Here is an 11,614-nt window from a genome sequence, read left to right on the forward strand (position 1 = left end):
TCTTTTGTCAGCAGGCAGTTCGCACCCTCTCAGGTTAATAAGCAGGTTCGGTGCAAGTCCCCATATTTCCCCGTATCAACAATCCTGTTCTCCATCTGGTGGCCAAATTTGCTAACTGCAGCTGGGTCTCAGCCTCTCTCCTTTTCTCTGAGCCCTGGTTTTGATATCCTCTCCATGGGTATTGGTACAGGAAGCTAGCCCTCCTCTGGTTCCAGCCCATGGATCCTGTGTGCTGTCTGCCTTACCTCTTCTCCTAGGAACTTTCTATCACTTGGCTCTGGAGCCTTTGAGTCCAATCTTCAGGCCCCCTTCTTTTCTGGCAGACTTAGCAGCAACATCCTCTCCTGCTGCTTCAGTCCTTGCTCCAGTCCACTGAACACCCCAGACAAGGTCAGCCTCTCTCCTGTAGGTCTGTGGCAGACAGCTCCTACTCCTTTATGCTTCCTGCCCTCCTTAAGAGCAGCCTATCTGTCCTCTTTCTCCTCTGGCCTTTCTTCTTCTCCCTAGCAGATGTAACAAACAGTAGCTAACCAATTATTTCTTTTCATTATTCTCAGTAAAATCCAAGAACTGAGTCTTCCAAAAAAGAAAGGGAGAGATGGGGAACAGGGAAGAGAACGTAGCTCAGGAATATATTCCCATGTTACAGTCCCACCAGCCAGCAGTGTGAGGAGGGAGAACAGCAAGAGATGTGAGGAAGAGTGGGGAGCAGCAGTATTGACTAGTACTAACCAGCCTGAGGAGGACAACTTACTGGCCCTGTTAATAAACACTAAGTTCATGATGCTTAGGGGAAATAGGAATTTGATTTGTTGTTTCCAGCTACTTACAAAGCCGTAAACTAAATACATGAAATTATCTGCAGTGTGGTCCTAGTAAAAGAAAAAAGAGATTGCAAAATCATATGACTGCAAACTACATTAGGCAAGATTAAGCTCTCAGTTCCATTTACGCATCTCTCTTGACCTCAAGGCAGCTATAGGAGTTTAAATGCATAGAAGCCTTTATTTGTATCCAGGGGTGTAGGTTGTAGCCATGTCCAACTATTTAAGTTGGTCTAATAAAAGATATCATATTCACCCAAAGAACCTTGTCTGTCTTTATCTGTGTCCAGTATTTCTTCCTGGCATGGACAGATATAATACTTAGAATGTTTTAAGTACTCTTTAAACCGCAAGAGTCTAGACTGGGGGTAGGCAACCCCTGGCACAGGTCTCAGAGCATGACAAACAAAGGCCTTTTGCTTGGCACGTGCTCCATTGGGGCAGACAGCAGAGAAGGGGCCAGGGCTGCACTGACTTAACAAGGATCAGGCCCCTCACAACTCCCCCGCTGTCCACCCCTGGCATACCAACATCTTACAAGTCAAGGTTTCAGCTGTATTTGTGACTCCGCCCAAAAAGGTTGCTGACCCCTGGTCTAGATATGCATACCACTTTAGACTAGTTTAAACTTCCTGGAACATTTCAAAAGCACACCAGGAAAATCACATACTATTTTGAGCCAGTCTTCCTTGTTCACTTCATCAGATGTTGTGAAAGAAGGTACACAAAACAGTAAATTCCCCACTCATTGGCCATGTCTACATATGCATATTAATGTGAAGCAATAAATACTGGAGCTTATTGCTCCAGGTGTGCTGTTGGCTTGTGCATGAGTCAGGTTGAGTCAGATCAGCCCCAGCTAGCAGGGGGCTGTAGGGGTCAGCCTGGTACTGCTTCCCCCAGCTCCATGTGCTGTGGAGGGGCTGGCTGGGGCATGAGGGTGCTTCTATGTGGGGCTAGCCAGCAGGCAGCTCTCACACTGATGCACCCTCATGCCCCAGTCAGCTGGGTCAGTGTCTACATGTGCACTGCTGCAGAATAAATTAGCTTACTCCAGCCTAATGGGGGGTGCACATATGGACGCAGGATGTTTACTGCACTGCTAAATAGTCTACTGCACAGTAAACCTCTTGTGTAGATGGACCCAGCGTAAAGTAAATTAGCCCATTAACCAATTAACCATTAACTGTTAATTGTTCCTTGCCCTCTCTGCTACACTCTTGCAGCCAGGGAGTTCTTGGCAAGGGAGGGGGGAGAGTTGCAGAGCACCCAGCCTCCTGGGAACCACAAGCAAGTTCCCAGTACCTTGCATCCCCTTTACTCCAACCTCCTGCCCCAGTCTAGGTCTTCTCCTACCTCTAGAGGAATCCTGGGGAAACTCTGGGCACTGACCCCTGGAAGACATAATGGTCTGGGTTTTCTCTACCACCCCCTGGCGGTGTTTTGGCAGCAATGCAGTCCCTAAAAGACAAGGGTTCTATCTAGAACCCTTCACTGTGCACATGTGGACACTTCTGTCCAGGGACAATTATGAACCTGTTCCAAATTAGCAACATTCTTGGAATGGTTCAAATCCATCTTTACCATAAGCAGTTCATTGAAGACTAACAAGCAAATAGCAATGAATGTAAATAATAATGCTGAATGGTAGTCATAAATGTTGCACATGTTCATGGGTAGGCCTGATCTTGCCCTCATTCTTCACCAGCCTGCTGGAGTCCTGCTCTATAGCAGAGACCTTGTTAGGTAGTCCCCACACAGAAGGGTTGAGTGGTCCCTCCAGGATAAAAAAATCTGTGGTAATGCATAGTGGGATGATGGAGAAAGCATTTCCATCCATTGTAAAGAGATGCCTATTTACTTGGACTTTGGGCAAAGGATCAGAATTTGGCCTTTCATCTCAATGCATAATGTCCCCAACCACCACTGCACTTCTGAAATAGTAAGAAGACATGAGAGAAATAAAAAAAACCCTCTGTTTTTATAACAGATAGCATTGTAAGTCAATGTATTGAATTCCCACAGCTAGTCTGCCCTTGCCAAAGAGGAAGACTATTTCTCAGAGGCTTCTCAGTTTTGTGGCTCCTACAGAGATGATCTAAGGAACAAGTAAATGTAAGACAGGAAGAAAAAAACTTTGACAGTTGTACAAAACAAAGAAGTTCATTACTCAGTGTATGCAAAGCAAGTGGGGCCTAATTTTCATGGGTGAGCTCTCTCACATCATGAGAAGTGCTCTTTCTCAAAATGAAGCTACTTTGAAGATGATGAATGGAACGTGTCTGAGTATGCAGGAACTCCAAGTTAGTGAACTTTCTTATTTCATACTTCTTTCTTAAGGACTGCCTGTCTTCACTGTCTGTATGTTCTGAGTGGACTTCTGGACTACTTGAATGCTCATAAAAATGTTTGAGCAAAATATAGCTGTTACTTTATGGAACTATCACATTTTAATGTGGTTGTGATAGAAAATAATGGCTGAAATAGGCAGATCTTTCTTTTACTGTTTGACTGCTAAAGCAGTACTGAGTGCAATGAATAATACTAAATGAGCAGTACTGTAGTGACTGCATCACCTTCTTTTGTTCAGGAGGATCCATCCTCAACATACAGGATTCTGACTATCTATCTTCAACATCATCATTGCTGTCTACAGTTTCAGAGTTATCTGCTAATGATACCAGTGTTCCAGTCAAATGTTCATATGGGTATACTATATACAAAGTGCAGGGATATCACTGTTTTATTGCCAATGCTGTTGAAATTTGGAAGGAACTGAGGGAGACCTTGAAAAGAGAAATACGCAATGACAGAGTTAACCTGTCCATCCAGTTGAGTGTGCCCTACCCATGGGGTCCCAGGCAAGTCTCCATGGAGACTCTGCCTGCTCAGTCTGGTGTCCCTGGCAGTGGGTGCAGGGTGGACAGGCTGTGGTGCCAGGGCAGAAGGGCCAGTTCCAGTGGTGACACTAGCAGTGGCAGCAGGAAGGAGGTGCTGTCACTAGGGCTGCCAAGAACTTGAGTCTGGCCACCACCCTGCCCAAGACCCAGCCCCAGCCCCACTGCATGGCCAGGGGTGGCAGGGCTGGTTGCATGTACCATGGACCAGGCAGGGATGAGGGACCCACCACGGGCCAGATAAAATTCCTTGGCAGGCTGGTTCCAGCTACAGGCTGTATTTTGCTCTCAGGAAAGGAACCATCCTCTCTTCCTTGAATGATCATCTATTCAGATTTAACTCTTGAGGACTAGCAAGTAACATCCTATGTTCAGAGATGAGGAAGAAGAGCCTTACTTACAATGGAGATGCTTTCATGTAGTCTAGATACTAGAAATAAGGCACAGTGAGCTTAGGAGCAAAAGGATGGACTGCTGCTTATATATCTGAGTCAATGGGGCATTGTTTAAAGAGGTGGTGGAGTTCACTTAGACATCAACTGAATGTGACCTGAGGTGATCTTTGCTAATAAAAAGTTGGTGGATATGCAGTCTGACACCCTCCAACTCAGACTGTCCCTTTAAGGGTACCAGTAGTCCCCTTATCCTTTTTACCACCACAGAAAATATACTTGGGAAGGATCTAATTGACTTAATCCTGTGCAGTAATGTATTGTTCTCACTACAAGAAACTCTGGTTAATTCCCAGGGGATAATATGCTGTTATTCTAATACCTTACCAGGGAGCCATCCCAATTATCAACTCCAGATAACTGCTTACTGCTGGATTATATACCATTCTTTTGATTCCCCTGGGTCACATCTATATAAGATGCTGACTGCACAGTAGCTCATTACTACTGTGCAGTAGCTTTGCAAGGCATGGAGCGTGATGTGATGCAAGCGCACAATAGTAATGAGCTACTGAGCAGTCAGTGCCACCTAAAAGCTGTTCGGTGACGCTGCTGCACAGTAATTCCAGTTACTGCACAGTCATTTAATACTACTGTGCAGCATCTAATGGAGATGTAGTCCCAGAGCAGCAAATTAACTTGCTGTGTTCATTATATCTGTAGCTTTTTTCCCCACCAGTGACTAATGAGGTTTCAGGAGAAGTGGAAAGGTGGACTAATGTCAGATGAAAAGGCAGATGGAAAGGTGGATTAATGACAAAGTATAACAGTACCATAGTGAAGAACTTCAGATGAGGCCTGTAGGTGACCTATCCTTACAGAAAGCAACATACAAAGGCTGTGCTGTGAGTGTCTGCATCTCCCCTATTGCTTTGGCAGATTTTCAGTCCTCCTTGAGCTTTCAGAGCATGCTTTAAGAAACATTTCCTTAGTGAGCAATGCTCAGGAATGTGTCCTTCTCCTAGGCAAAAGACACATCCCAAATTTACATCCTGATAGACACTTCCGTGTCACAGGATCATACCTTAGATTTTAGAGACCTGACTTTGTGTATTGGCTGCTTACAGATGTTAAACGAAACAAAGAAACCACACTTCACCAGAAGCAGCAATGGGTTAGTTTGACCCAACTCTGGAACATCTGTGTACATCAGGTACTTCAGTGGGGTTTCAATTGGCTATTAGATAAAAAAGCCAAAAAAGCCCCACTAAAGCATCTAATCTATACAGACATTGGGCAAGCCAGGTCCAGCTAATATGATGTCTCTTCTGGGCATGTGCTGGGCTCAGTACAGGAGTGCCACTGAGTTTAAAGTAAAGCACCATTTTGGAGGGCGGGGGTTTAGATGTCTGTAAGCAGCCTTTGTGGCCATTGTCTGGGAAGGACTAAGCCTTGCACAGTGAAAGAAACTCTACTGATGCCCTGAATCTAGATAGTTTGCCAATGGGCAAACTAATTTTATCTAGATAACTGTCAAATAACAACTGGAACAACAATAGCTCTAAGCAAACTTTTTGATTATGAAGAGACAGACCTCATGGGAATGATTTTTAGTCACAGCGGGTGTGTCTCTACACATGCCACTAGTGCACAGCAATATACCATGGAGCTTATTGCTCTGCAGTTTATTGCTCCAGGGAAGCTCCTGGGATTGCCGTTTACACATGCACCTGGACTACAAATTGAGCCAGGTTGCAGCAGTCCTGGTTGATAGGGAGCGTGTGATCAGCCTGCCAATCCAGGGCTCCTCCAGCTGGGCTCGATGTGCTGCAGAGGGGCTGGCTGGGGCATGAGGGTGCTTCAGTATGGGGTCTAGCCAGCAGTATTTACAAGTACTACCCTGCTGCACAGTTTATTAGTTTTGTGTGCCCTAATAAGGACACAAGTGTAGAAGCTGAAATGTTTACTGTGCAGTTAGTCAACTGCACAGTAAATGTCATGTGTAGACACACCCAGTGGTAAGAAGGAAGATGGCTACAATTGCTGTGACATTAAACCCTAGGACGGACAGAAAGGCTCCCAGAGGCCAAGTGCATCTAAACAGCTGTATGCAAGTGTGTTGACTTGCATGCTGGCTTTATGTTGCAGGTGAAGTATCCATGAGGATTAAAGTGATATTATTCTCTAAAACTCTATGCAGCTAATAACTTGAAGGAAATTATGATGAAAAGTAAGCATACAAACATAGGCACAGGAACTTGTATTTTAAATATCTATTTACATAAAATAATGGCAACAATATACTATTATAGATTTTTAATCATATGCTATTATTAATAGTACTAACAATAGCATATTTAAATAATTTCTGTATGCAAGCCTAAACGTGCTTCAAATAAAGGTAGAAATCTGACAGAATTTGAAAAAATATTGGTCACTCCTATGAAACACAGTGAAACACTATGTTATGTAAAGCAATTTTCAATAGTCAAATAGAAGAAAAAACAGTTTTTGAAAAGGTGGGGTAATAACTCTGAATCAGAAATCAGTGAAGTATGGGAGACCATTTGGAACAATGGGTCTCATGCATCCCTGTACACGATAATAAAATTATTTTAAAATCCTTTATTCATGGTATCTCACCCTACTTAAATGCATTTATGGTAAAGAACCAGGCAAATGTGGAAGGGAGCATGGTCAGTTGGGAGGATTCTATTATGTGATGGAGGTGTTACTGTTCTGGAAGAAGGCTGGAGGCATGGTGAGGAAAATAACAGGATACCAATGGTCAGATAACCTCTTAGTTTTTTTATTAAATCTTCTCAACAACTCTGCAACATAAGTCTCATAGGGAATTGATCACACTTCTACTAGTAGCTCAAGAATTAAAATTGCAAAAGCCTAAAAGAAAAGTGACACCTCTAGAGTCACTGACGGGGTTGAAAAAGTTTGGGATATTTTAGTAATGGAAATATCCCATCAAGTCAGTGTTCTACAAGGGAGAGGCAAAAAGATGCTTACTGGAGAATGTGCTGGAAATTTTTGGGATTTGCTACAAAAGAATATTCTCTTGCCTTTCAAATAGAAAATTTATAAACTTTTTTGAATACTGAAGTGGAAGTTCTATGAGCAAACACTTAAGAAGAAATTTTGAATAAACTTAACAATTAAAAGCAGAGATAGGAAGATAATGAGATTTTTGTTATGCAGAGTTATAGGGAAAATGAAGGAGCAAATTATTGTATAGAGATGAAGAAACATAGGCTTGGCATCAATGGAAACAATTAAGGAACTGTTAGAGCAGGGAGAAGGGAACACAAAACTTCCATGGACATTGACTTGGATTGTGGTGGCACTGTTGGTAAAAGATTAATGTTGTCTGTGTACGTTTTGGAGTATTGGATGCGTTTTTGAATGCTAAATGTTATTTTATGGATTAGACTCAATGCATTTAAAAAAGAAAAGAAAAAGGTATAATTAATTGTACAATATGTGATCATTTTTAAATACAATTTTAAATGTTAAACCTTTGATTATTATGTAAAAGTCAATTATATTTCAACTAAAGATCAATAAAGATGATTAGCAGTGTTCAGACTGAAGTATGCTGTTAGACTTATTTCTATTTTTCTCCTGTATAACACCAGTGACACCTTTTCCTTTTTCTCACCTTGCTACCTAGCAAGGGAGGGCAGTGAGCACACAGAAGTCTTTCTCTTCCAGTACCTAGTGCTAGAGTGGCACATGGCAGAAGTAATGACAGAAATACTCCTGGCTTAACCCCAAGAACAGAAATGCACTGTCAGTTTGGGGAGTAGTGTTTCTGCAGCCTGGTTGTTGCAAGTTGGTGGGGATAAAAAATTTTACTCATATGGAGTGTTAAAAATATAAATGCTCAGACACTTTGCAAGAGAATGGCAGTAAATATTCTTGTGGATATTGAGACTGTTATATGATTTCCTGCAGTTCCAGGGAATCAGACACAATAAACCATAGGGTAGTCTTTTGAGTCCTGCATAAATCCTTTTTCCTATTTGGGATCTGCAAATCATGTAGACCAGAGTTGTGGAAGTCAAAAATGAGTTGGCAGCCAAATCCAGCCTGCAGGGCTTGGTGCAGACCCAACAACGTACTTTCAAATCCAGGCTGCTGGGCTTCTTGTTGCAGCTGCTACAGCTGCTGTGTCAGTGTGACCAGCATATGCTGGTTAATGTCACCAATTTGTGTGCCAAATGGTAACTGAAAATCAGAAATTTGGTGGCAAGTAAGGGGCAGAATAGCATTAACCCCATGCTCTCAGTGCCAGTGACATTGACAGCAGCTGTGGGAGTAGCAGTGAGAAGCCCCATGGGCTGGATTAGCAGGTGAGTTTTTTTGCCAGAGAAGCACTATGGATCAGATGACCCACCTCCAGGGGTCAGATGTCTGACAACCCTGCTATAAATCACATTTTTGTGATTGCAACACTTCCCTCTCAATCCCTACTAAAGAACCAAACTCTGAATTAAAGTTTGCAAATACAGGTTAATAAGTGTACAGTCCCAAATACACTTACCTTTCAAGTGAGTGCACACCACATACATCCAGCTGTCTTTATGTTTTATGTTAAAAACTTATCCAAAAGAACCTATATTTTTGCAACAAAGATGCAACCATTGCAATATACAAATAAACACTTTTACACATCTGGAAGGGAGTACAGAAGCCAAAAAGCTGAACATTTTCTTAGGAAGTATTTATATCAGTGTGCATATTAAAAAAGCTGTGCGCACGTTTGAATTTTCTTACAGTTCCTAGGGATATAGAAAAAAAAAAAAAACACATTTTGCCAAGTGACAAAATTTAGCAAAACCTGACAATCAGAACCAATCAGATAACCCAACATTTTCAGTTTCTGATTGAAATATAAATATACTCCCCCAATACAATATGCACTGTCTCTTTCTATTATGTCCAAAATGCCTTAAGCCCCTGATTCAGCAATGCAGATAAGCATGTGCTTAAGACTCACTGATTTGTAGCAGTATTCCACGCCTAAAGATGAGTGCACATAAGTGATCTGCTGAGCAGACGTAAAGAGTCAGGAAACCTGCTAGGTTCCCTAAAATTCTGTTTTAGTAGCCTAGTTTGCAAAAAGAGTAACCACAGGTTACAGCAAAGTGAGACTGTTATGGAAAGTTACAGCCAAAGTAACAGGGTGAAGTCTTACATAGTTTATGTAAACATAATCATGCTATATCATGTTCAATCTGTAAATGTCATATAAGGCTTTAATAGACAACAATTTTTTTCAGGTGAGAAACTTCATCTATTGGTGTGTTGGCATGGGTGGCTACAGGGTCATGTTCTGAATTAGGTAACTCGTCTTCTACAGATGTTTTATTTGCAGCTGGTTCTGTAATTTCAGCATGCAACATCTGCTCCAGTCTCTGAATACCTGCAGAAAGGAAAATATGGTTATTAAAGTTTTCTCCCCCCCACACTGCAACAGAAACAAGGTTGAGTTTTTAGATGGCAATACCCATATATTTAAAGCAGCTTGTTTGAACATTAACTTTGCAATAAAAAACTTTTTCATATGCTGCAGATCCCTTTCTGTAGTTTTCAAATTGGATGTACAGACCAGTTTGAGAACCCTAGGGATTAGGAGTTCTGAATGGACTCTCACATTTGTCCCCTTTTAATCAAACATGCACACTGGTGTATCATAAACTAAGAGTAAAACTCAACTTACACAAATACATCTTATCTGCAGAATCTGAGAAGACCAATCTAAACCATCCAGGCTCAGAGCAGTAAAAGGCTTTTCCAGGACTAATGAGGAGTTTTTCATGAAGCAGCTTCCACCATAACTCCATTTCAGCTTCAAAAGTCTGTGATTTTAAGAACTAAAACATGGAAGATACAAATTACATTAAAGGATGCAACAAAATCAAACTCACAACTACTTTCAAATTGTACTTCAAATCAAGGCTTGAAGGATGGGATAAGTCAGAGCAGTCAAGCACCTGCACAACCCTGCAGAGGTTTAAGCATCTCTGCAAGTAGAATCTGAAGCTTTCTGATTAGCAGTTCCTTTGCCCAGTACATTGCAAAGGAATTATATTGCAAATCCAGTCCTTTCAGTCTACAGTGCTAGATTCACACTCTGCTGCTAAGGATACTATGTAGGTGTTACCAGGTCCCACATGACAGTTCACATTTCTGCAGCTAAACTGGTACCAGCAGCCAGGCTAACTCTGAAGTAGCTGCAGATTGCAGTACAGCTTCTTAGTGCTGTAATAAGCAGAGCTGCTACAATTTTCTCAAGGTTTCCTGAGAAAACAGCTTGTCTTCTTTTTTGCATGTGGGAAGGAACTAAAGGTCAACAGTTGATTGATTTAGCTCATTCATCTCTAATGCAGTGTGGGCAGCTTACCAGCCTGAATGAAAGCAGTGCCCAGGCTCTAGTCTACATCCACAGCCAGGCCAGCTAGCCCAGGTTTAAAGCAAACTTGGGTGAAAGGACTGTATGTGGAGGGCAGGTGAGTTAACTGTTAAAGACAATGTATTGGGGTTATGTTTCTGCTAGGAGAATTACCACTCGCCTGATAGAAAGTAGGAGCATATAACCATTTGTTCAATTTCTCTGGGGGCAAACATGCTCCCTCAGGTGGAAAGTTCTTATGGGTTGAAACCTAGAAGACTCCCCTGCAAGAGAAACTCTCACTTCACATGAATAAATGCCTGTATGCTCCCCTCATGGTCCAGTCTAGGAGAGAAGCGGAGCAGTGGGGACTGCTCAGCCTGGTCCCAGTCCAGTCTGCAGGATGGGAGTGGAACACAGTAGGCAGGAAAGATTCCCTGATCTGAAGAAGAGCAGGGAGTCTTTCCCTGCCACTCCAGTCCATCTACGAATAGGACTGGAGCAGCCACTACTCCCCACATCTTCCCCAGACTGGGATCATCATGGTTTTGGGAAAGTGCAAGGAATCATAAGAGGGGGTGGCTGCAGGCTGCATGCTTGTACTGTGCCTTCTCTCCAGGCAGTATTTTTAGCAGTAAAAAATTTTCAGATATTTCCACTGGTAGAAATGAACACACTTGTACCTAATATTACCTTGGGTAGAAGATCCATTTAACTGTATAGTGAAGGCACACCCCATAAAAGAAAGGCCTGCAGTGACTGGATACATTATTTTCTCCCAATTTCACTCTAGATATTTTGTCTTTTGTGCCAATGGGCCATGTGGTTGAACTGCCACATGCAGTTAGGGTCTCCTATCCCCTCCTACACTCTTCTCTTCTTTGTCTGTCCATTGAGCTAATTGTCTCTCAGCATAACCTGACAGAGTAGATATAACCAAAGTTAGTAGCAGGGATCCTGTTTTTTCCTCATTAAAAAAAAATCACAAATTCTCCAATAAAAAAAATTAAATTGCAAAATCTCTTCTAAAACCCCCCAAACCCATGATTAAAATTAAAGGCCCCACACAGCCCCCACCCTCCCCTGCTTGTGCTC

General features: G+C 42.3%; 1 protein-coding gene across 1 annotated transcript in view; it reads right to left on the reverse strand.

Moving 5' to 3' along the window:
- Positions 1–8,700: 8,700 nt before the first annotated feature.
- LOC109291401 (1-aminocyclopropane-1-carboxylate synthase-like protein 1) overlaps positions 8,701–11,614 on the reverse strand; it is a 46,123-nt gene continuing 43,209 nt past the window's right edge. Inside the window, exons 13-14 of the mRNA XM_019508415.1 lie at positions 9,848–10,001; positions 8,701–9,550 (exon numbers count right to left, since the gene is read on the reverse strand). Coding sequence (XP_019363960.1) covers positions 9,384–9,550; positions 9,848–10,001 — 321 coding nt within the window. The 3' untranslated portion in view covers positions 8,701–9,383. The remainder of the gene's footprint in view (positions 9,551–9,847; positions 10,002–11,614) is intronic.

This window comes from Gavialis gangeticus, unplaced genomic scaffold, assembly GCF_001723915.1.
Source record: "Gavialis gangeticus isolate Ggan-Ray unplaced genomic scaffold, GavGan_comp1, whole genome shotgun sequence".
In the NCBI taxonomy this organism is placed as follows: domain Eukaryota; kingdom Metazoa; phylum Chordata; order Crocodylia; family Gavialidae; genus Gavialis; species Gavialis gangeticus.